This window comes from Euprymna scolopes, chromosome 19, assembly GCF_053919585.1.
Source record: "Euprymna scolopes isolate OS-2025 chromosome 19, ASM5391958v1, whole genome shotgun sequence".
Lineage (NCBI taxonomy): Eukaryota > Metazoa > Mollusca > Cephalopoda > Sepiida > Sepiolidae > Euprymna > Euprymna scolopes.
In genome coordinates this window covers 78,197,975-78,224,423 of record NC_136500.1, presented here as the reverse complement: position 1 = coordinate 78,224,423, position 26,449 = coordinate 78,197,975, and the positions used below count along the sequence as shown (strand labels likewise).

At 30.9% G+C, this 26,449-nt stretch overlaps 1 protein-coding gene across 1 annotated transcript in view; it reads right to left on the bottom strand.

Annotated features, from left to right (window-relative positions):
* Window positions 1-26,449, bottom strand: part of LOC145239773 (BLOC-2 complex member HPS3-like) — a 99,868-nt gene that overhangs the window by 58,017 nt on the left and 15,402 nt on the right. The window contains exons 3-7 of the mRNA XM_080103216.1: window positions 21,318-21,425; window positions 19,626-19,807; window positions 16,830-16,946; window positions 14,105-14,247; window positions 10,968-11,031 (exon numbers count right to left, since the gene is read on the bottom strand). Coding sequence (XP_079959342.1) covers window positions 10,968-11,031; window positions 14,105-14,247; window positions 16,830-16,946; window positions 19,626-19,807; window positions 21,318-21,425 — 614 coding nt within the window. The remainder of the gene's footprint in view (window positions 1-10,967; window positions 11,032-14,104; window positions 14,248-16,829; window positions 16,947-19,625; window positions 19,808-21,317; window positions 21,426-26,449) is intronic.

Sequence of the window (26,449 nt, the reverse complement as noted above, 5' to 3'; positions counted from 1 at the left end):
TAAAGGACAAAAACATTCTTTCCACTATTCACCAATAAGAGTCGTATTTGTAATACAAGATAAATTTTTTTAAAAAGCCGTGCTTTTAGTACGAAGTAAATTTTTAAATAAACCTGTACTCGTAATGGGACGGGGGATTTTTAAAATGGCGCTGTATTTTGTAATACAAAATAAATTTAAGCAAAAAGATAAAATTAGACAAGAAAAGATGTAGCGATCCATAAATACTGAAAGCATGCAAATAGATTACAAAAAGTTGAGAAAAGACAATACTTACCCACATCTGAATACAGATTTTTAAAATACAAGAAACAGAGAAAACGTTGCTTTATAAAATGTCTTAACATTTTTGTTTTGTTTTTATTTTCATTAGAAAAAGAAGGAATAAGATTTAACAAATTATCAGCAGAAATATACAACATGCCCCCCACCCCCAACTCCTCATCTTCTAAAATGTTTTTTTTTTTTTTTAATCTTAGGATTAATAATAAGCAAGCATCATTTTTTTCATATTATGAACAGATTTTTTTTTTTTTTTTTAAACTGACTTGTTCAATTTTTAGGTAAGATATTCAGTTTGCTATAAAAATAGTTGAGTTGATATTTCTTGAGAATTTCTCCATGAAACCGTTTTTATTTTTATTATAATTTTCAAATTACATCAATTTTTTACACAAAAATTATCACCAATTGTCAAGAATAAAGTTTAATGAAATGGATAGATAGTAAGTTGAATGAGGAAGAATATTATGAGGGGATTGAAAATGATGAATGAAAATGAACAAAATTTGATGACTAATAAAGACTGTTTATGACAAGTATTTGTTGATATTGGATTTGACTTTCAAACAAACACATCTTATGTTTTTAAACATTAGACTTTAGTTAAAAGGTGATTATATTATTCCAATAGGTTCAACTCTGGATTTGAGACCATTAAATAAAAATGAAATTTAAATTTGACTAGAACAATCTTATCTTTTGAAAAGATCTGTGCACTATAATAATTAATAAAATTTCATTGTAATTATACATTTTTAAGTCTTTTAATGCTAAGGAATTAAATGATAACGAAAAAAATTGTTTCCTCTTTTGTTGATTTTAAATAAATAACAAATAAAAATAAATATAAATTTTCTTAAAAATGAATTATAATTAATGTACATAAAAAAAGAAAATGTAGACAATAAATTTGAAACCATTTTTCGAGTGAATGTATTTTTAGCATCCTAAATTCAGCTTTCAATTTGATACTATGCTATTATCAGAGTTCCACAGGATTATTTTCATTAAAGACTAACAAGTAGAAAAAAAAAACATTTTCATTAAACTTAAATAGAAAATTGAACCCTTCTCATTTCATCTAAAAATTAAACAAATAATTTTTCAAAAGCCTTATATATATATATATATATATATATATATATATATAACTACTTCAATTACTCACATAAAATTAATATACGAAAGTATAGATTTATGCGTAAACTTTAAGTATTTACTTCAAAAGTGCTCAATACATAGGTAGAGCTAGTTAGTAATTTATAAAATATATATGGCGATTAAGCTACACTGAATATTCGGCGTTTCATCCACTCTAGGATTCTTCAGGCTTATGCGCGAATTCTGTGGTTGTTTCTCGTTTTTATATGGTCCTCTTCTGTTGAGGATTTTAGTTAGCCAATCAGCTTTCTAGTATCCACCGCGCCCCTTCCTATCAGCCAATGGACATGCATTTTATCGAACAAAGGATCTGTTTTAGAACTAGGTTAGTGGTTTAACGCAGACCTTTCCCTTTTTTTTTTATATATATATAAATATACATATGTGTACATACATATATGCACATATATATATATATATATATATATATATATATATATATATATACATACATATATGTGTGATCGTTTATGTATATTCATGTTTATTTAATTTATTTATTTGTTTATTTTCTATTGTTTTTGTTAGTTTTAAAGCTATTTTGTATCGCTATCATAGAGGAAGTTTTATTTTGTGAACACAGTTATTTGCTATTTCTCTTCTACAGTTTAATAGATTTTGGGGTCCTTTAAAGTACAGGATAGTAAATTTTTCCTGAAGACATAATTTACATGGGTCGACTAAATGCCTACACGTGGTAGCTTGTCTTATTATTTTCCATTCGACTACTGGCGAATGTCCGCTTTCTTTGAATTCCCAGTATTTATTCGCTAGTGTTGTTTTTATATGGTGTTTTTTATTGTTGAATGTACTTTTGTGGTCTATGTATCGGGTTTTGAAATCTAAGGAAGTCATGCCTACGTAATATTTCTTGTTATTCGGGTTTTCTTTCACAAATATTGTTGCCTGATAAACTACGCTTTTTGTTAGACATTTATTTTGAACTGGGCAAAGTGTGCGGTGTCTACGGTTGCATTTATCTTGTTCGTTATTAGTATTTTTATTTATGGTATGGTTGTTCTTGTCCAGGGTTGGTTTGTTATTATTATTATTATTTCTGCTAGTGTTGGTTTTATTTTTGTCATGGTGTCTACTTTTTTTATTGTTTATTTTGTTGTTGTTTACATTGTTTTTATTTAGTATTTAGTTATTATGTGCTTTAATTATCATCTCTAAATTTTCGCAACAACTGCAGGATAACTTTAAGGTACCTTTATTGAAGATTTTGTGTAAGGGGTTGGTTGCGGGAAAGTGTTTTTCAATAAGATCTAGAAATTTCTTGCCAAGTTTTGTTTTTAACATTTGATTGTATGGGGCCGTATACCAAATTATAGTTCTTTTTCTTCTATTTTTAATTTTATTATAGTTATTGGTGTTTTGTTGCATATATTTGATATCGATATTTTTGTATCCACTATTTTTTAGGGCTGTTTCGTAGATATTGGTTGACCTGTTAAATGCATTTTCATCGCTTGAGTTATTACTGAGTCTACTTACAATCGAGTTAGGAATGTGTTTTATAATTGATGGTGGGTGATTGGACTTAGGGTTTACGTAAATTGGAGTAATGTTATTTTTTAAGTATGGTTCATATGTGTTTTTATCTAAGTTTAATGTGACGTCCGGGAAGTTTGTTATTTTTATGTTAGCTGATACGTCTTCTTTTAGGCCTAATTTTTTCATTTCCTTGTGTATGATTTTCTTAAAGTTTTCTCCCTTGACTTTGTTGGAGTTTATTATTATAGCTAGTCCGGACTAGCAAATGCAGACTCCACAATTTTAATGAACCACCGTTCTGCCAGATGAAACATACCCATTTCTGTGTCTCGATACATCTTCTATCATTATAAGTAATCAGTTTTTTAAAATAGTCAACCATATAGGAGCCTATTCGTGACCAGACGCACACACACACAGCTTTATATTATAGATATATATAATCTGAAAATTTGGTGCTTTTTTTCATCATTAAACTGGCAATCCATCTATCTCATTAAGCCTGATCCCTGAGTGGCTTTTATCCTTTATAAGCGATGACTCATTAATAAAAACATAAATAAATAAAAATAATATTCAGAATCGTTTTTATTTTTTTTTAAATTCACTAATAAAACATTTTGATGGGAGGGGGGAACAGGTCGTATATATCTGCCAAATTATTGTGTTTGATGTTAAAATTGTTTTTACCAGAGGTAGAGAATCAAGATCAGGAGGTAGCAATTTTTTCAAAAGAAGCAGTCAGTTTTGTTGTTTTTTTTTGTTTTTTGTTGAGTTATATGTTGGATATTTTACAGCAAATTCTCTACCTCTGCTTTATAAAAAAATGTTGCCTGTCCAGAAAAGAAAATACAATTTTTTTAAGCCTAGAACAAATAAAGATAGTCACAAGAAAAGGATTTATTCCATAATTTTCTTTGTCTCGCATTTCAAATGAAAATCACTTAAAAAAAATTTAACCAGAAAATTACATTACCATTAAAATTCAATTTTTTAATTTTTTTTTAAATCAATTTTCACCCCAAATAAGGCACAGTGCCACTTTGAAGTAGGGGGCTACTATCGGGGACGTAATTTGCAGGGGCATTATGAAGGGAAATGAGTAGCAAGATGTTTGGTCACATTACACTTGAACTTCTGCATATCAGTACAGTTGGGAAAGCAAAATCCTGGAAGGGAGTTCCAAAGACTTGCAGTTCTGGGGAGGAAATTATTGGAGTAAAAGGCTTTCTTACACATAGGGATCTCTACTGTAAAGGGATGGGACTTATTTTATTTTATTTTTTTTTTTTTTTTTTTTTACATAGGCATCACCACATTATCAAGGCCAAGAGGCCACTCAAGGATAAGGGTTAAAGAGTGTACAGTAGAAATTGGACAATATAGTAATCATTAGTAATTAGTTGCTTGTCAGGTTTGTCGGGGGTAGTCACGTCGAGGAGGTACAAGTGCTTGTCGTTCATAAGAACATTCACCATTAAAGTATTTGTAGAACAGGCAGAGGGATGCAACATTTCATCGATGGGATAGAGACAAACTATCTGTACTTATACTCAGTTTCCCTGAGAATCTTTACTTTGATTTTGTTTATGCCATTTGTTTTTATCTTCTTACTATATATATATATATATATATATATAGTAGGAAGGAGAAAAAAGCAAATGGCATAATTAATAAAACAAAATCAAAGTAAAGATTCTCAGGGAAACTGAGTAGCCGAATGGATTGGGTCCTCGCTAATGAACTGTTGCTGGGTTCGAATCTCTTGACTGGTATTAATCATGACACCCTGCACTAATAATTCCCGAAAGGATGAAACACTAGTCTCTGTAGGTATTTAATAATTATCATAGTAAATAATTATGTCAGCCCCTTCTACTGTCAACCGCAAGAAATACAGTTGAGATTTAAACATTCTTTTTAAATGCTTTTAATATCAATCAGAGTGATTTAATCATTATATGACGATCTGCACAAATGCTAAGTTGAACTTGTTTCTTATCGTTGAGCACTTTCAGTTGAAATAAATTGGTCAACTTAGCATATGTGCAGATCGTCATATAACGATTAAATCACTGATTGATGTTAAAAGCATTTAAAAAGAATGTTTAAATCTCAACTGTATTTCTTGCGGTTGACGATAGCCAAATGGATTGGGTCCTCACTAATGAAGCCAGACATGACTTCTGTTGCTGGGTTCGAATCTCTCGACTGGTATTAATCATGACACCCTGCACTGATGATTTCCAAAAGTATGAAACACTAGTGTCTGTAGGTATTTAATGATTATTATAGTAAATAATTATATATATATATCTTTAATAGAATTATGAAAGTCAAATTTAATTATTATGGTATTATTTGGTTATTAAATTAAATGAACCTAATTGTTATAAAACTAATTTTTATACTAGCATTTTAATCTCAATGAAATTATTGGATATAAATATCTTTTGAAATTTTGGAACTTTTAATACATGAAAATTTGCTAAGAATTTTATAACCATATTTTAACTATGCCGTTTTTGTTTTGCTTCGATGTTTTTTTTTTTTATTGAATAAAATTCTGAAAATTAAATTTAATTATGATATTGTTTGATCATAAAATTATTAATTTAATAAAACTGTTATAAAATTATAACTAAAAATCAAGAAAACATAGATTTTGTCATCTTTAGAAAACTGATTTGCTTACAATATCAGCAGGCAGGCTAATAGAAAGAATGAAGATTTACATGATAAATGTAATGAGAGGTAATCTGGCTACATGCTGTTAACCTAGTATGGAAGTGAAGAGAAAGGAGCTTTTTTTCTTTTTACTAAGAAACTGAAATGCATTCTGATGGATTTAATTTTGTAGCTCAATTCTATTTTTTAAATAGGATTTTAAAACTTGTTTTATCTTATGCTATTCCATTTTTATTTCAATAAATATTCACTTAATATAAAAAATAATATTCCAATATGTAATTATCAAAGTTATATTGGCGTGCGGAACACACATACACAGGAAGTTGTTTTATAATTCTATTAATTTAGAGGTTTGAATTTGTAACTAAAAATAAAAAAATATTAAGTTTGTAGGATATTGTGATTTTCCGAAATATAGAAAAAGAAAAGAATTAAATTTAAAAAGAAATGATTGCGCTTTAGTAAAAATAGAAAAATTACAGAAGTCTAATGCAAGAAAAACAAATTTAAGTCCATTAAAAGTTATTAATATCTTTTCATAGATTTAACAGAATTATTATGAAATTCATTAAAAATAAATCGATTTTTTTTTTACTTACTGTTATTGATCTACAAAACAAGATTTGTCCTGTTTTTTTTTTAATTAAAAGAAAAGGATTAAACAAATCAGGTTAGCTTTTCAAATATAGACATAAACAGGGTGATTGGAAATTAACTCCCTATTATGAAGTGTTTGTAATTTATTACTGAAATAAAATTCTTATGAGAAATGGATATAATAAGAAAGTGTATACCATGAACTTTTATTTAAAATTAAATCTGGGTACCAGAATTCGACGCTGGTTTTTCAAGGCAACTGAGAACCACATCAACTGATTTCACAAAAAACTTTTTTTTCTTGTGAGTCAACACTTTATTAAGGCTAAAAATTCATTTGAATATTAAAGTTAACAAAATGGATAGATTGAAAGATGAATTGTGACGAATACTATGAGGGGGATTTAAAATCTCTACATATCACCAACTCAAAACAACAGCTGACGCCAAAAACAGCATTTTTCTTATCATAAAAATATAACATCTTGTCAGAATTATATTTCAGTAATAAATTTAAAGTATAGAGAATGCACTTTCCAATCACCCAATATATATCTATATATTAAAATAAAATACTTATGTTATATGCTTGAAGCCAAATTACAATGCAAAGATTCTGTAAAATAAACAAACATTTATTTGTGTAAAATTATTTATAATTTCCACATAATACGCCTTCATCAGAATATTTTTTTCCGTGTCATGTTGTTATTAAACATGTTATTAACAGGAAAGATTTAGTAGTAAAAGTCTGTATGCTTTGTTTTCAACATTTTTTTTGTTTGCTTGTTTGTTAACATCCAGGAAATGATGTTTGACACGTATGGTATATATATATATATATATATTTATATTTTTCTGTAGAAATATATTTTCTTATAATATCCATCAATCCTTATTTAAGAAACTCAGTGTAATTACAGAGCAATATAGAGAATAAATGACAAAAAGTTATATTCCAAAATTCATGATGTTGACCATCTTATAATTTATTCCTTTAATTCAGTTGACTTATACAATTCTTGACAGTATCTTTTTCGTAGCGCAAAATCAATCACTTAATTATTATATCAATCAGTGAATCTATTATGCCCTTAACTCACCAGAAGAAATAGCAACAATCAGTTCGTCAAAAGGAAATGAAGTGTGATTTGACATGATTAAAATCCGAAAATTGGAAGAGAAGCTGTAAATACCTTTATATTTTTCCATTACGCCATTTTGAATTTTTATCAAACAAAGTCATTAAACCCAACTATTCGTACTAACAATTTTAATTAATTTTTGTCATTTATTCTATATATATATATATATATATATATATATATATATATATATATATATGGAGAGAAATCAGACCAATAAATACAGTAAGTAAATCCATAAAAGTCAGCATGATACATCTTTGTTGATCGGCATTATTCTATCTTCATGGTTGCCAATATCCCCAAGTCAAAGTGGTATTATGGAACTGACTGAATTCAAACTTGGCATACACAGGTCATCAATCAGAGTCATTACATAATAATTTACTTCACTTGCTTCTGGACAGAATCTTCAGATATACTGACCAGTGCTGTGGAAGAAGTTCCCCTTCCTTTTCTTCCACTCTAAACATTTTTATACTTTCTTTCAGAGATAGTTGAATTCGTTCATATGTCTGAAGACCCCCATCGAACCATTGATGAAATAAATTATTACATATACTTTACATGATGCTTTGAGATTTTTCCATACAAATTTTCTAATATTGTTCTGTAATTATATTGAGCTCTCAAAATAAAGTTAGCCTGAAAAGTAACTTTCATCTAAATCAGATTTACCAATAAATATATATATATATATATATATATATATATATATATATATATATATATGCAGACTTTGTTGTAGTGTATATGCTTGCATGTATATTTGTGTATGTACGTACTTACATATTTATAAATTTATATATGTGCTTGCTTATATGCTGGTATGTACATATGCCTGTACATGTACTTATGTATATGTATTTGTGTACAATTTTTATTTCATGCATTATAACAGAACCTGTAGGTGCTGGCCAATCCCTCCTAGCTGTCGCTTTATCCACCTTTAACTTTTTTTTTTTTAATTCTATCACAACTTTAAATACACTTTCCAATCTATTAGATATCTACATCTTCTTAATAAACTCATAGCCCCTAATTTAGAAGCAATTCTAATTATGACTAACCAGTTCATTTAATGATTAGCTTCAATCCTGCGACTCCTACTGATAACTTCATCGTAACGTCATTACCTGTCTAGTTTAATTTGACCCCTTTTTCTGCATTAAATTTTGTATTACTATAACGTCATTTTGTCTGGGTCATTGTGATATTGTCTTTTCTGTTCTAAAAATAGTTCAGTCACCGCTGATCGTTATTGACTTCATTTGTTAGCTTTCAAATCAGCTCGACAGCAGCGTTTTAAAAACCTTCTATTTTTCCATTTGCCCAACAATTTATCTTTCTTAAAAATATCTCGGACTCACTTTTTCTCCTTGTACTCATTTGTGAATTATTTCACGGAATTCTGTCTTTTGGATTACCTCAAAACATCTTCAATTAATGGGATGCCTTTGGATTTTTTACATCTGGATCTTCCACTTTTACTAACTTTTTGGATTTTACCATCCTTAGATCTTCCACTCTTCACTTGAACATCTATTCATGTAAAATTATTTTTCATTTTTTTTCCCCCATTCCGTCTGCTTCACTGTTTTTTACTTTTTTTTTTTTTAGAAGTATGTTCTACAGCTTACTTGGAGTTTCATTAAATACTTTGCAACCAAAATCTGATTCTGCATTGTGCTAACTCCTCTCCTATGATGAGAAGGAAAGTATTTCTTTTGAAACTCCGTGAATTAAGGACAATCCACTTCATTTGTGTTTCCTTTTTGAAAATTAAATATGTTTTTAACTCTTGCTAAAGGGTTTTTCAACATATTTTATGAATTCTTTATTTCATATATATATATATATATATATATATATATATATATATATATATATATATATATATAGCTTAATATTTCCCTCTTGGGTTGAAACTAGTAAGACTTTGTGTAGCTTAATTGCCATAAATATATTTTCATACTTTATTATATTTAATTCTAATCACATATTGACACTGTTTAAGTAAATACTGGAAATCTATACATAATATATTATATCCCCTTATAAAACTATATGTGTATGCATAAAATAATTTTCTGCTTGACTATAACTTTTTTTTTTTTTTTTTTTTTTTTAATTTTTCTAATAATTTTTTTGTGTCAAAATCAAACAAAAATGAATGAAGTATCACTAGCACTTTCGATTCTTTATTTAATCATCTTCAGGTGACAAAGAAATAAATGAACAAAAAAAAAAAATTGGAGAAAAGAAAAGAACTTTAAAAACAGCCAACAATGCGATACGTATCGGTTTATTGTTTTCACATCTAACGGCTTAACTTAGTGCATTCTCGGTAGTTTTTTGTTTATTTTTTAATTTGGTTGATTTATTTGTTGCCTAAAGATGATTTAATGAAGAGTCAAAAATGCTTATGATACATACGAAACATTCATGTATTTTCTTTTGATTTTGACAAAACTGAAAGGATTTGGTTCACAAAAAAGTTCCAGTCGCTTGCCAGAAGCTTGTGGGTATGCAAGATTAATGATTTGTGATTAAATAAATCATTTAAGAAATAAATAAGACTTTTATAAAAATGTTAGATTCCATCTAAGAAAAGAGTTATTCCCCTTGGACGGAATAAGAGTGATCATGCTTGGTTGGAGAAGTAGAGGGAGAGCTGCGATTACAACTTGAGATTGAGTCATGCAGTTGCAACTTGAAGGACTATCATTGCACATCCAGTGACTAAGTATCATAATTTTCATCGTATTTTGTTGTTGCATGATTTTTACGTGTTTATTGCACAGACACCCATTTTAAAACAGTAACAAAAAATAAATCCTTTTTTGTCTTGTTTGTTCTTACAGAATAGCAATGATCAATGAGTTATTTAATGCCAAATCATATTGTACACCAAGAGCCGCTAGGTAAGATATATATATTTTTTTTTAATTATATATCCTTCTTACAAGCTGATATACCAATTTCAGTAATAATAGACTTACCCAGAGATTATAAATATAGTTACATCTATAGTTACTGGGTAGCGATTTGTGGCAGTTATGGCCCCAGAATCATGTTTACTTCTGTAAGATATTTTTGTTAATACACTTTTTGTTTATTATAACACTGCATTGGTCTTATTACAAGCCTGGAAGAAATAATTATGAAATTAAAATTGAATCAATGCAAATATTGGAGAGGGTGTGTGTATGTGATACTTTTATGTTAATAAAACATTTGGTGCTTATTTAGAATTGTAACTAGTTATAAAAAACAAAAGCACAGAAAAAAAATTTTGTGATGCATATACTCATCATGGAACGAAGCTGTCCTATTCCAAAAATCATGTGAATTAATCAAATAGCTTTGTTTTAATTAAGAAAATGAAAATTTATGGAGGAAATAAGGAGGAGGTCTGGAGCGGCAATATTGCTTTAAATTTTGCTAAAATTCAAGGGCAAGAATTCAATTCATGATTTTTCTGTATTTTTTTTTTTTTTTTAATCAAGTGTAATTCTAACTAAGCACCAAATATTAAATATCCAAGCAATATAAATATTTATAATACCTAAAATTACAAATAAAATAACTTACCAAGTCCTTGTACGTGTCCATTGCAGTGTACGGCTCTAAGGCATACAAACTCCACATTGTGTTACTGAAAATAGTAAAAGTTCATTTTTTTTTTTTAAAGCTGACAAAGAAATAAAACAGTTTGGGTTATTTTTTTTTGGGGGGGGGGGTTCAAATACAAACAAAAAAAATTGCTCAATAGCAGACTGTAAAAAAAAAAAAAATCAATATATACAAGTCAGTTCTTATTTAGAATTCAACCTAATTAAAAAACAACATACAGAAAAATCCTTATGATGTACATACTCACGATGAAACGAATATATCATATTCCAAAAATTATGTAAATTGATCAAGTAATTTTCTTTTTATAAAGTTAATCATTTTTAAGCAATTATGGGAATTCGTAGGCATTATAACATGATGGTGAATTATTGTCCCTTTGATTCTTGATTTTTTTTTCATATGGCAGACAAGACAGCTAATTCTCAGATACTCATTACAATTTTATTTTCTTGGTTAAAAATAAAATTAGTTAATCAATTTACATGATTTTTGGTATGTAACATCTTCGTTCTATGATGGATTTGTACATCATGACGATTTTTCTGTATTTTTGGTTTTAAATTCAGTCGAGTTCTAAATAAGAACCGATTATCCTATTTTAAAGTTACATGGCATTTTTCTTCTATTCATTTAACGTTACATGTTCCTTCTTCAGAGGTCAGACATTTCTTGATATTTGACAAAATTCCTCTTCAATCCCCGTGGTTCAACCATTTCCAAATTTCACTCTTTACAGTCTTGTCTAATCACTTGCTTCCAAGTTTTCCTTGGCTGGCCAATCTTCCTGCAATTTAAGGCACCCATGCTTTTACAGTGATTTATCCAGGAAGACAGACACTCTACATGACCATACAAATTATAACTGATTAGTCATAAGGATGTCACGTAAACTGATTAAGTAGTTTTATCTGTATATATATATATATATATATATAAAAAGGCAAAATGTGTGTTAGTGTGGGCATTTTTTGTGTATGTCTGGGAAAGCTTTTGGGAGATGCTCGGGGCGGTTACTGTTTCTTAGAACCTTTTATATGCTACCTAGATTATAATATCTAGAATTTACAAAACGAAGTCGCATATATCTTTAATTTGGGCGACTTTTACACACTATTTTTGCGATTTTTTTTTTTTAAATTGCCGCATGTTTGTTTTGTTTTTCCGTATAAAAAAAGTGAAACTATGAAAACAAAGTCAAGTTCTCGGCCTTTCGTGCCGAGCCATCCAGAAAGCAATCAGCTTTGATCAATGTGAGGGAAAAAAAAACCCTGTTATATCAAACAATTGTTAATCATTTGGACACTCCCCTTTTTAGCGGAGCTGTTTTCCCCAACATCTTGGCAGAGGAAACAAACAAATACACAGAAACTGGCTTGCAGCGCCCAAGTTGCGTGATGTTTGACCTCATTAAATTCATGCACCTGTCATTTAACTTTTTAATTGTGAAATTAAAACGCTTTTCAGTTCTTCTCTCATCCTGGCCAAGCAGTAAAATGTCGGGTTTTTTCACGCTTTCTTTTCCACCACCTTCGCCTCAAGGCTTCGGGTTCGAGCCTACCTCCATACCAAATCTTTTTTTTTTTCTTTTACACCAACAAACACACGGGCAACGTCGGGCACCCGCGCTAGTTTTTAAATGAAATAAAATTTTATGATTAAATATGATTGACAATCTCTTAAAACCATCTTGAAAACATGCTGAAGGAAGAAGAGAGATAACGCTAAATAAAAATTTTAGAAAGTCATTTTTAAAATGGGGAGGCAAGGGGGCATTCGAAAAACTTGAATTTGTTAAAAAATAATTTACTTTCTAAAAATAAAACTACTTAAACAATTTATGTGATTTTTTGATGTATGATATTTTCTTTTTGTTATGGGTACATACGTCATACATATTTTTCTTTATTTTGTTTTGTTTTTTTATAAAGGGAGAATTCTGGACAAGTACCCAATTCATATCCAATCTTGATACACTATAGGTTAGCATAGGTATAAAAAACAAAGATGTACGTAAATCTCCTATCATAAGGTCACTATGACAGTCCAAACATCAGAAGGAACTCCCGTCCATCCAACATTGTAACAACAGACAAAATTTCCAACACCAACGCTACTTTTAATTGATCTTTTTCAAATTCAATTATGTCTTTAACGCATGCAAATTAGTTGTTTACACATAAACTTGTTCCAACTATAAAAGTCTGGACACAGCTTATTTCTCTTTGGAAAATAGTTGCCTGACATGAGAAACATCTAATATTCTTTGAAGCTAGTAAGGTTTTGTTTTCATCTTTCTAGTTACAATAATAATAGTATTACCTAAATATTTTTATTTATGATAAAAAGATAGTTATTCTAGCTTATTTAAAAAAAGTTACAATGAGTTTGTTTTTAAATGCCTCTGATCTGTGCGATATTTCTCAAATGGCGTAAACAAATTTACAATTTTAAAATCTGTGTTCTGCATTACTAACTCGAACTATGGAGTCTGAGTATGTGCACATCCTTGCTTCAAGAGTCCAAGTCAGTGAAAAATAACTGACTTCAATTAAAATGAAAAAGTAATCTAATATTTTTGTTTTTGTGTTAGGTAAAGTTGACAAATTTTCAAAGACTCAGAATCCTAAAGCAATTGTATTGTTTTTAAAAATTGAATTCTTCAGGTCTCATTTGTAAATAAATAAATAAATGGAGTCTGTGTTGGGACAAATCTATTGCCTTAAAAGTTTGAGTGAAAATTAACTTCAACTAAAATAATCTAATAATTTTTGTATTGTTACTCAAAGCTGACAAATTCTTCTGGGCTCTTTCATTAAAAAATATACCATACACTTTAAAAATCAAAATGCTATAAATTATAGTAGATATAAATTATTAGTAGTAAAAAAAAAAGTTCTGAAGTTGGAGTAAGCTCCTTTTTAAAAATTTCAGGAGCTTGAATTGGAATTAGCCAATTGGACTACCAATTCCACAACCTGGAACATTCTTAAAAATTTTCAACGAATTTTTCAAAATATCTTGACATTTTTGATCTGGAAACAAGGAGGATAGTAAGTGAATAAAAAGAAATATTTTGATATACTTTTACTTACCTGGTTTCTGTAACCTTTGATAGCAAGATGACATGTGACTCCATAATTGTGCCAGGAGGAGAATCAATCACAGAAACTTCAACGGCACCTAAAAATGGCTGTATTCCACATAGACAAGGTTCAAGGTCAACAGGAGGAATGGTCTAGAACAGAAGAGAAAGTGGAAAAACTTTTTTTAAAAAAAAGTGTTTATTTAGAATTACATTTGATTTAAAAAAAAAAAAATACAGAAACATCTTTATGATACATAAATTGATCAAGTAGTTATTTTTTTAATTAAGAAATCAAATTTTATAATTTTTAGCAATTAAAAATTTTTAATTATTTTGAATACAAACAAAAAGTCTCTGTAGGCGAATTGAATTGTCAGCCTTGAATTTGGGCAAAATTTAAAACAATATGGCCACTGCCGGCCTTCTCCATGCTTCCTCATAAAATTTGGTTTTCTTAAACTACTTCATCAATTTACATAAGTTTTGGAATATGACGTCTTTGTTTTATAACTAGTACGTACATCATAAAGAGTTTTTGTAGTTTTGTTTTTTTTAATAAAGTGCTATTCTAAATAAGCACAAAAAACAAAATAAAAGAAAATGACTTGAGAGAGCAAATAAGAATTCTATGGAGTTATGTCATTATAAGATGGTGAAAATGGTAATCTCTATATTAATATAACATTATGAGATAACTTCATGTATGTGTGTGTGCATTTCTTACCTCAATATAATTTTGATATTTACACATTAGATTTTTTTTATTATTAATCAATTATTCATTGGAATAAAAAAAAAATATGCAATATTGTAAAATAAATTTAATAATGTTTTAAAATTCTGTTTAAAAAAAATTATTACAAAAATTTCTGGCAACCATTTTAATTTCCTGTAAAAAGAAAACAATTTTGTTTTGCATTAATTATTTGGACTACTGTTTTCATCATGAGTGTTATTCGTGCAATGTTTCAAGCGTATCTTATCAGACTCGGCCATCTGCATGGAATTTAGAATGGAACCCTTTATTTAACCCACAAAGGTAGTATGCTCTCGTTCTGTCAGCTATAACTGAGTAGAATTCCTAAGTAATTTGCAGTTCTATTTTTTTTTTTAAGTGTCACCCGTGATACCACACGTTCCCCACTGACAACTCGTCAATCACACACATTGTGTGGCATGGATTTGTTATCGTCTTATCTTCTTATTATGGCTGTATCATCAGTTTTTCACAATGGCAGCTACCGAAGGAAGCGCACAGGCTCACAAATATAAAAATAAAACAAGAAAACAAAAGAAAATACAGACTCCAACACTTCACATATATATCAGTTGGACTCAACCCTTTACATGCTAAGGTCCACATGTACGTTCTGTCAAGGCTGTCTGTCAGTCGATTGATCAATTCATCTCCCCATCTGCTTTTAGCCACGATCCATCTTCAACTGCATCCTAACTCCAACTGATGCAAGCGTCCAACTCAACTGCCAACCATCAAGTGTATTGCCGTAAATTGGACTTTTGTCTGGAAATCATTCCTATTGTTGTTAAAATCCTATTGACTGTCACAAACCTATAGCCACTCCCCAGTCAATCTTAAAGTACCTGCAAACCAAATCTAAATATATCTCAAGTCCATTGTTCAATCCTTTTGTTCTTTTGTCTACCAAAGTAAATAGCTTCCTATCTATTGTCTATTGACAAAGCATTTTGTTACTTGTTAAAGCTACTTCCTTTTCTTTTATTATATATCTGTTTTTTCTTTTACTTCCTAACACCGGGGGTGGGGGTGCCTATAGTATCACACAAGCGGTGAAGATTGAACCTTCAACTTTCAGAAGAGTGTAACTTACAAGTAAATTTCACCAAGTACCTTATCCACTATGCCACGGGTTTCCAAGTTTGACAGAAGAAGTTTGGCAAGGTACACCTAAAGAAATTCAGAGATCAACCAAAACGTTGTGCAAATAACACTCAGGAGGAGAACAGTAGTCGAAATAATACAAATTATCAATCCTCATCTCAAAAAGTCAGAAACAAAAAAAAATTTTTTTTTTAATACTTTGTGATGCTTTAAATTTGGAAGGAATTTAGAAGCATTTAAATGGTTCAATAGAAATTCATTTCTAGCTTTAAAATTCTTCACAAATCCTCACACGTTAAAATATTGAAAGTTGTGGAAGCTACAATAACTTTATAAATAGAGATTAAAACAATATTACCATAACAAAAATTTGTTTAAGTTTTATAAAAGTTTGGTTCAATTAATCGTTTTTAATGACCAAATCATGCCATGGTAATAAAATTTAACTTTCAAAATATTATTGTAAAAATAATAAATAAATTTCATAGTTAAAATAAATGAATTCATAAAAATGCAATATTGTAAAATAAATTCAATAAATTTTAAAAATTCTATTTAAAAAAATAATTACAAAATTAAATCCACAAGAATATTTTTAGTTGCTTTGTAAACAAGTCAACAATTCTAATCTTTTGTAAAAAAAAAAAAAACTTTAAATGAATTACTTTGCGACCTTATTAAGCAATATTTTAAACTTCAAATATTTTTTTTAACTATTGTTATAGAAAATCATGAAAACTCTAAGTGAATGATTTTCAAAAAATCAAGCATGTTTTTATGGTGCTATAAGTCTAGTGAAATATTGGCTAAAATACAACTTTACATTTTAACATAAAAGAAAAAAATGTTGAATGAAAAGAAAAGGAATTACTCGTTCGATGTTATCAAAAGTATTTCTCCTGAAAAGAGCAAATGTAGCAGCTCGAGATGTGTATGTCTCAATACCAGCTTTGGTGACAACAAACAACATGGTCGGACTGATGACGACCTGAAATGAGAAAGGGTGTACATGTGTCAAAAATGGTCATATTAAACAATTATATTAAACAATTATATTAAATAATTAAACATATTAAACAAGAATAACGTTTTTTAAGAGGAAGAAACAAGAAAGAACAGGAAATCGTTTAGGAAAAGAGAAAAGAGAGGTCTGAAGGAGAGCAAAGAGAGGGGGGGGGCAAAAAGTGGGGAGGGAAAAGAGAGCAAAGAGAGGGGAGGGCGAAGAGAGCAAAGAGAGGGGAGGGCGAAGAGAGCAAAGAGACAGGAGGGCGAAGAGAGCAAAGAGACGGGAGGGCGAAGAGAGCAAAGAGACGGGAGGGCGAAGAGAGCAAAGAGACGGGAGGGCGAAGAGAGCAAAGAGAGGGGGAGGGCGAAGAGAGCAAAGAGAGGGGGAGGGCGAAGAGAGCAAAGAGAGAGGGAGGGCGAAGAGAGCAAAGAGAGAGGGAGGGCGAAGAGAGAGAGGGGAGGGCGAAGAGAGAGAGGGGAGGGTGAAGAGGGCAAAGAGAGGGGAGGAAGAGTGCAAAGGGAGGGGAGGAAAAAGAAAATATAGAAAGAAAAAGAGAAGACAATTTTTAAATAGAAAAGAAACGATAGAGGAAATAAAAATGAATGAAAAAAACTCATTAATTATTGCTCAATGTTTTACCATTATTCCAATATTGGGTGCATAAAACCAGACCCTAACTTTCAAACACAATGGAAGCTGGCACCCGCATCTATCAGTTAAGGTATGGAAGCACAAAATGGATACAATACTTCTGCTATTCTTCATAACTGCTTACTAATATATTTGGGCAAAGTATTAAGATATTTTTTGTTAATATATTTTTTCTAACATATTTACATTTTGTTTTTTCAAATATAATGTACTTTATTTAAATATACTTTATTTAAACCTGTGTAATCTATTATGATCTTTGCCGGCAAAAACTATTTTTTTTTTTTTTTTTTTTTTTTTTTACATGGGTATCACCACTTATCAAGGCCCAGAGGCCACTCGAGGACAAGGGTTAATAGGTATACATTAGTCATTGTGATTTTAGCATAGTAAACAGTGGGAATTTTGTAACTTGGATTACTTAGGGGGACGATTCAATTAGAACTTGTTTACATTGGACTTTTTCTTTTTTTTTTTCATAGGTATCAACACATTATCAAGGCCAAGAGGCCACTCAAGGATAAGGGTTAAAGAGTGTACAGTAGAAATTGGACAATATAATAATCATTAGTAATGAAAATTTGTTAAATTTGATAACTTATATGGAACGGCTCATCAAGAACTTATTTACGTTAGACTTGAAGACAACTATATTGTAGTCAGCCGGAAAGCAGGAAAACGGAAGACAATTCCACAGGCGTGCAGTTCTAATAAAAAAGCTTTGTTCATGGAATCTATGTTTAGGTTTAGGCACAGATAAAGAGTGGAGGGAATTATTGATAGTGTTTACAGCCAGACGAGTGTTTCTTGTGAAAGTTTTGCGAGGTGGGACCATAGATTGAAGCTCAGTCGAACACTTTCCATGAAAATAACGATACATCAGAGATAAACTCGCAATATCTCTTCTGTGAGATAGAGGTTGCAAGGAAGAGAAAAGGACATCTCCTACGAGGCTACGAAGTCTATTTTGAACTCTATCAAGGCAGGACAAGTCCTTTCTAGCAGCTCCTGTCCAGATGTGGCAACAGTATTCCATCCTTGGACGTACCTGGCTCTTATATAGATAGAGAATTGCATCAGCAGTGAGATCTCTACTGAATCGATAGAAAGATCCCACCATTTTTCCAGCGGCCTTGGCAACAGATTTGATGTACGTGTTCCATTTAAGATCAGGAGTAATGGTCAAGCCCAGAAGCTTGTCAAAACTTGAGGCCTCCTGAAGACGAGAGCCATTCATTTCAATTGATGCCAGATGGGGATCAGAATGTTGATGATGTAAAGAGAGAAGCTTGGTTTTAGATGCATTAAAAGTAACCAGCCACTCCTTTCCCCATTGTACTACATGCTCAAGATCAGAGGAGAGAGAATTGGAGAGAACTTTTCTGTTGCATATTCACCTTTTTGTAACGAAGAGAACAAATTGAGGGGAGGACGAAGAGAGCAAACTGAGGGGAGGGCGAAGAGAGCAAATTGAGGGGAGGGCGAAGAGAGCAAATTGAGGGGAGGACAAAGAGAGCAAATTGTTTTCTGTTGCATATTCACCTTTTTGTAACTGCTAAAACTGTAAAAAATGTGACACATTCATAGTTTTTTTTTCATGTTTCTGTAAATAAATATATTTTTAAAATATCTAAATCTTTTAACAAAATATATATAAATTAATATAACATAGTAACTTAAATAAACATAGTTATTTGAAAAGACATGCGATTAAAAAATAAAAAATTGATAAAAAAGTTTACATATTTTTATATATTTTTATTATAAAGGGGTGAAAAAAAATAAACATAAAATATCTTTGAAAATTGTATCCATTTTGGGATTCTATACCTCAATTGAGAAACACGGATGCCAGCTTGCAGCGTGTTTGAAAGTTAGGATCGGGTTTTATGCACAATTACCCAATATTGTTGTGCTTAATTTTATCTACACCAAAAATTATTTTTCAAGATTTGTAATTACATGCATAACAGTCACAATCAGTAAATAATGACATATTTGTTTTGTTACCTGAAGGGCTGGTGATGTGTACCGATATGCTGACAACCTTTGGACTGCCGGTGGGGACAAGGAATAAAGGCAACCCTCTTGATAATTGCCCAAATAACAAAACATCTCCATCTTTGAATTACACTTTGATGATTGCAGAGGGAAGTCAGAGTCTGCATTGTTTGGGAATTCATTACCGTCAGCTGGAGACAAAAAAAATAAATAAATTTAAAAACTTTTAAAAAGTTTTTAATAACATCTTTTCTGTTTTTAAAATTGCACGATAAATCTAAACTAGTAAATTTGCCTCATTTATTTTTTTGTAATCATTTTGATAAACAATTCATCAGAAACTAAAACTTAGTATGTGGACCTGCGTTTGTCGGCATTCACTGCAAATGTCATTATTGTCCACTAATTGTCTTTGTTCAAATTTGGTGCTTGATTCCTCCACCGGGTGGCGTGTCAATCATATGGTTCCTGTCACTGCTGTAACAAAAGTATTTTCCCTCCAAACAAAGCCAAAATTCCATTTTAAAATAGTTGATAATGTTTTTATTTTGAGAAGTTGTTTTCTTCTGCTAAATAATAAACCTGCAAATCAAGGCAAACATATCTACTAACCAAACACAAGCAATCCACCAGTTTAAGGCCCAAAGGCCCATCTGTCTCTTAAACCCATCAAATTTATTCTTGCTGGAATATGCATAAATAGTAGTTGGATCACATCATAAAACCATTAAAGATTTGTCAGCTGTTATTCAATAGACATACAAAATTACTGCCCAGGATGTCTTGCATTTGGAGTAGACATTAATTTGTTTAGGATTTCAAGTAGTTCGATTTCTTAACAGAAACACTCATTTAAAGAGGCAAAAACATTTCTAAGTAAAAAAAACATAAAATTTTAGGTGGTCAATTTCCAAGCAAGATATTTTTCCTATCCCAGCCTAATGTCTACATGCGTTGTATCTATGCACCCCACAAACAAGATCTTTTGAGGGCAAAGGATGAAATCATCAGTGATGTTCTTTTGTGGATGCCAAAACAGGGATGTGGTTCAGTAGAGAGACTGTACAAAACAAACATCAAGCAACTAGAAAAGAACCCACAATGCATCTATGAAGACATACCTGATGGAAAATAGAGTGAAATGTCAGCACAGTCCGTGATACTACCATGATGAGGAAAACTTCTGCTTTTATGCATTTTTAAATGAGTTTTTCTCAAATCAAATTATACTTTATGCATTTTAAAATGAATTTAAATAGAATTTAAAATAACTATATTTAAAAAAAAATGATATTTATTTTATTGATTTTTTTGTTTTTTTTTAGTTGTTTAACAGCATATCAACTCTTCTCTGGTTAATTAATGGTAAATGTTTTGATATTTACACATGATGTTTGGATTGGTTGTTTTGTTGAGGAAAATTGTTTTTTGTTTTTGGCTTTGCGGAACATGACTTGAGTTTTACAAAGGAAAACGCAACAAAATGAAACAATTACACCAATGTTTGGTGCAACAGCCTCCTGATCTGTTAGAACCAGCTCATTGATTTGAAGAATAACTCAAAATTATTTTAACAGTAAGAATGTCGAGAACATCTATTGTTTTAAAAAGAAAAAGACTGCTAAAATTTTAAATAAAAAGACAATTTTAAATAAATTTCCACAGGATTCTCACTTGTATAATAATCAAAGGTATTCTTACCTGAGTATATACATAATAACTGAAAATGTTCCCATGGAATTCCTGACTTTGCTATTTTATACAACAGTGTGTCAGCCTTTACCTTTCCATTTTTGAAATTAAGTTTATCTAAAAATAGAAAAAAGAAATGACAAAATCATAAAACAATTAAATATATGCACCCTTTTTTTACTTTGCTTTTTTTTTACTTTAATATAATTGCAAAGAAAATTTTTGCTGAAAGTTTTTGAAAATTAACATATGAAGCAAAAATGTCTACGTTATCAGTGGTTGATCTCACAGTAAAACCAATTTATATTTTAGAATCAGCAGGTTCCTGCAGATGTTTTAGCTGGAAAAAAAATGAATGAAGTTTTTTTTCTATTATAATAATGTTGGGTTATTTAATTTAAAGGCATATTAGTTATTTATTTAATAGGATTTGGAAAGTCATATTTAATTATTTAGGTATGAAATTATTATATGAACCAACTTGTTAGACAACTAGACAACTACAATTTTCTGAAGGTAATGTTTTAATCTCTATTTATAAAATTATTTGACGCAAATAATTTCCCAAAGTTTCAATGTATTAAGTAAATGAGAATTTAAGAATTTTAAAGAAAGGAACGATTCTGTATTCAACAGCTTAAAGGCTTCCAAATTCCTTTCAATACCTACGTGTCATGTGGTAATTCTTTTTTTTTTTTTTTTTTCAATTCAAACTACTAAAATGGCTGATTTGTTTATAAAGAAATGGAAATCCAATTATTGTTGAATTATATTTTTTTTAGGATTTTTTAAAAAGTTTGTTTTAATATTTTATACTACTGCATTTTTGATTTTCATAAATATCGATTAATTCTAAAAGATAAAAATAATTTAGAAGTCTATAAGTGTTTATTGTAATTGCTACATATGTACATACCAAGCTCCACAGGAAAAGTTATATTGTTGGGTAGAATCTATGCTATCTAGGAAAAATAGTGATTAAAGAAAAGCATCTATTTCCCTTTAAGTTATCTCCCTTGCCTCCAAAACATTTTGGAAGCAAGAGTTATCTGCTCATGTATTTGGGCCAACCGATAATCAAAAACATTTAGACAGAAGTTCGTTCAGCGACATATAATTAAATTTCTCCTCATTTTAGTATAATTCCTTTTCAGTTGTATCTATATAAATTATTATTATTGTTGATATGCAGAAGCATTTTCATTCAATTTATTTCTTCATATTTTTGTCTTACCACACACAAAATACCACTTTAATTTGGACATCATAAAAACTTCCTAACTAATTGGGTTTTAATAATTCATTAATATGAGGATTCACCATTTTATTTTATAGTCCTGATTCTTGTCTCCTTTGTAAGTGAACTTATTACTAAATTACATCTATTTCATCAGCTTACATTAATAGTATATTTATAAAATTCTGTGTTTCCTACTTAGTTAGTGTGTACGTTACGTTTTTAAAAAGGGCAAATACAATTTTTGAAAGCCAAACTGCTTAAAAAGCCAAATTTGCTAAATTTGGCCTTACAAAGACCAATCTAGCAACCTTGGACAAGAATATAAGAGTAACCTTCCTTTGATATAGCCTTTGTTTGTTTTCAAAATATCATTATAATAATAGCATATGATCATTATGAGAAAGGAACTTGTAAGAATTTCAACATGCAGAGGTTTTCACCAAAGAAAGAAGTCAGCAAAACATTATGTAAAAAAAGAAAACATTTGAAAGAAACAGAGAAAAATACTGTCTGCAAAGAGCTGCTGGACTGAAGGAGTAAATTAAAGATTGTCTCTTAAAAGTGATTTTATTATTTGTATTTAACTATGTAGCACAATATGATTCTCCAAGTAGATGTTAGTACTTATTAATTTATCTAATGCTGGTCAGTTCTATATTTAAAATACAATGGATACTATTTTCATAAAAATGTTAATAAACTCATATTTGCTGCGTGTTACTGGTTTTTCTGTCAAGAAAAAACCTGTTTTTGTGTTATTGTAGCAGAGCTGAACAACACTGAGATTACAAAATGATGTGCACAAGAACCACCGTCATATGCAAATCGTGGTACTGTCGCAATTAAAAGTCTGTATACAAAGATGTTTTTCTTTTTTTGCGATAAGGTCGAAATGTAATCGTGATTTTGTGATGATGACAAAAAAGAAGAGTTGAGAAATCAAGAGAAGATTGCTTTATGCGATCAGTTATTTTTTGTACACGTTAGTATGAAGGACAGATTTTTTTTTTTTTATTCGCCAAGTTAAAACATTAATTTCAACGCTTCAGTTATTCAGAAAAATATCAGCTTTATCAAAACACTGGCAGGATACGCGATATTGCCCAGGATTGAATGATGATCAACAAATATTTCACACTCACATATTTTTATTGTCATCGAAATCGGTAAAATCATCCATTTTATAATCTAATTGATTAATTGCCTGCTCTAGTTGGGGACCCATCGTAGTGCACTAAGAGGAAGTTTCACATGCCTCCTCACAGTGACTTAGTCTGCAATACATTGTAGTCCACATTGCACGGTAGCTAACCAACTGGATTTTATAAAATTATTTTTATATATAATGGCTTGAATTAAATTTTAAAATGCAAAAATCAAGTATCATGTTTAAATTATGCTCTAAGCAGATATATTCATTTTGAACATGCTCTAGTCATATCAAAGACCCTACTGTTTTTTTTGTTGTTTTTTTTTTTTTTTTTACATAGTAGTCACCACTTATCAAGGCCTAGAGGCCACTCGGGGATAAGAGTTATTGCATGTACAGTAATCAATGGGATAATATCGTAGTAATCGTTAGTAATGGATATTTGATAGAGTGTCTTACTTAAGGGGGAGGTTTATCAGGAATTTGTTTATGTTGGACTTGAAGACATCCAAATTGTAGTCAGGTGGGAAACAGGCAAACGCAAGAGAGTTCCACAGGCATGCACTTCTAAGAAAGAAGCTTTGTTCATGGAATCTACGTTTTGATTTAGGCACAGATAAAGAGTAGGGAAAATTAATGACAGTGGTTTCAGCTAGATGGGTGTTTTTCGTGAAAGATTCACAAGGAGGGACCAGAGATTGGAGCTCAGACGAGCACTTGCCATGGAAATAACGATAAAACAAAGACAGGCTCGCAACATCTCTTCTGTGGGAGAGCGGTTGCAGGGAAGAGAAAGGGCCCCCCCAGCCCCCCCCTAAGTTACAAAGTCTATTTTGTATTCTGTCAAGGCAGAATAGGTTGTTTTAGCAGCTCCTGTCCAGATGTAGCAACAGTATTCCATCCTTGGATTTACCTGGCTCTTATATAGATAGAGAATTGCATCAGCAGTGAGATATCTATTGGATCGTTAGAAGGATCTCACCATTTTTCCAGCAGCCTTGGCAACAGACTTGATGTACATATTCCATTTCAGATCAGGAGTAATGGTCAATCCCAGTAAACATGGAGCCTCCCCAAGACAAGAGCCATCCATTTCAATTGATTCCAGATGGGGATCAGAGCGTTGATGATGTAAAAATAGAAGCTTGGTTTTAGATGCATTAAAAGTAACCAGCCATCTCTTCCCCCACTGTACCACGCGCTCAAGATCAGCAGAGAGAGAATCAGAGAGAACTTTGTAATTTACGGCCTTTGATGTGTTGCCATAGATAGTCGTGTTATCAGCATAGATGTCAACGAATGATTTAAGTATGTGTTTTGGGAGATCATTGATGTAGATCAGGAAGAGAGTTGAGCCCAGGATGGACACCTAAGGGACTCCAGCATTAATACTGTGGGTCTGTGATTTCTGCCCATCAATCATTACTCTTATGAGCCTATCAGAGAGAAATGATTTAATGATTGATAAAACATTTCCCGTAATACCATAGCTGGAAATCTTGTGAAGTAGACCTTTATGCCATACCTTATCGAAGGCCTTTGATATGTCAAGAGCAATTGCCCTAGAAAGGAAGCTTTTGTCGAGAGATTCACTAATCCTACGAGATATAACCGTTAGCACATCTGCTGTAGATCTAGCAGAATGGAAACTATATTGCATGTCACTAAGAAGGTTATTTCTGCTGAGGTGGTTGACTACTACTTTATTGGTACTTATGCAGAGAGTGATCCGGACGTAACTCACCGGACGCTCGGCTAGCCCCGTAACACGACGTATATAAAAAACACTTTACATTTACAAAAAAAAATACAAAAAAAATTTGTTTTCCGTTACAGTAAATAAAAGTTTTAACAAATTTTACATTAAGGTAGGTTTCTCTTTTCTTGTTATGTTTTCAGCGCCGACGCTCGGCTAACTCCGGCTGTTGACGTCGTTTTACGGGGCAAGCCGAGCGTCCGGTGAGTTACGTCCGGATCACTCTCTGCATAAGTACCACTTTATTTAATATGGATTCCAGCAGCTTACTCATAGCATACAGGAGACTTATTGGTCTTTACTGAGAGGGAGAGGACTTACCACCTGTATTCTTAAATACAGGGCATACTGATGATGTTTTCCAGGGTGTTGGAAAGCACTTCTCCTTAAGGCAATGCTTAAACAGTTTTGTAAGTATGGGGGCAAGTTCTGGTTGAAGCTATTTCAACACTATAATTGGAATGCCGTCAGGGCCAGTTGCTTTACTACTCACGCACAGATATTTGTACGTTGCATAGCGTATTGTCTTTTATAGGAGGACATATGGGAAGTTGATGGCCTTCATCGCGTTGATTTTGTATGTCGAGCCTTCTCAAATGAACTTGTGATGTTAAGCTGTGTAAGCTATTAACTTTAATCAAAATCGCCTGTGTAAGCTGTGTAAGCTATTAACTTTAATCAAAATCGCTTGTTCCTTCTTTCATCGGATTATTTCGATTATCAATACTTATTCGATACAAAACCGATCTAAGAACACTGCCAGGCATATAAAGTATCTTTGTGTGAAATTTCATAAAAATCAACACAGTCGTTTGAGTCCATAGGGAATGAATTCACACACACACACACACACACACAAAGTCCCCTTTATATAATAGTAGAGATATTTGTTGACTAAATATATTTCTCATTTTGTGAAATTTCCATGAATTCAGCATGGGGTGGCAGCAACAGAGATTTTTAAAAAAGCATGTGTGTGCAAAGAGACTTTTGAA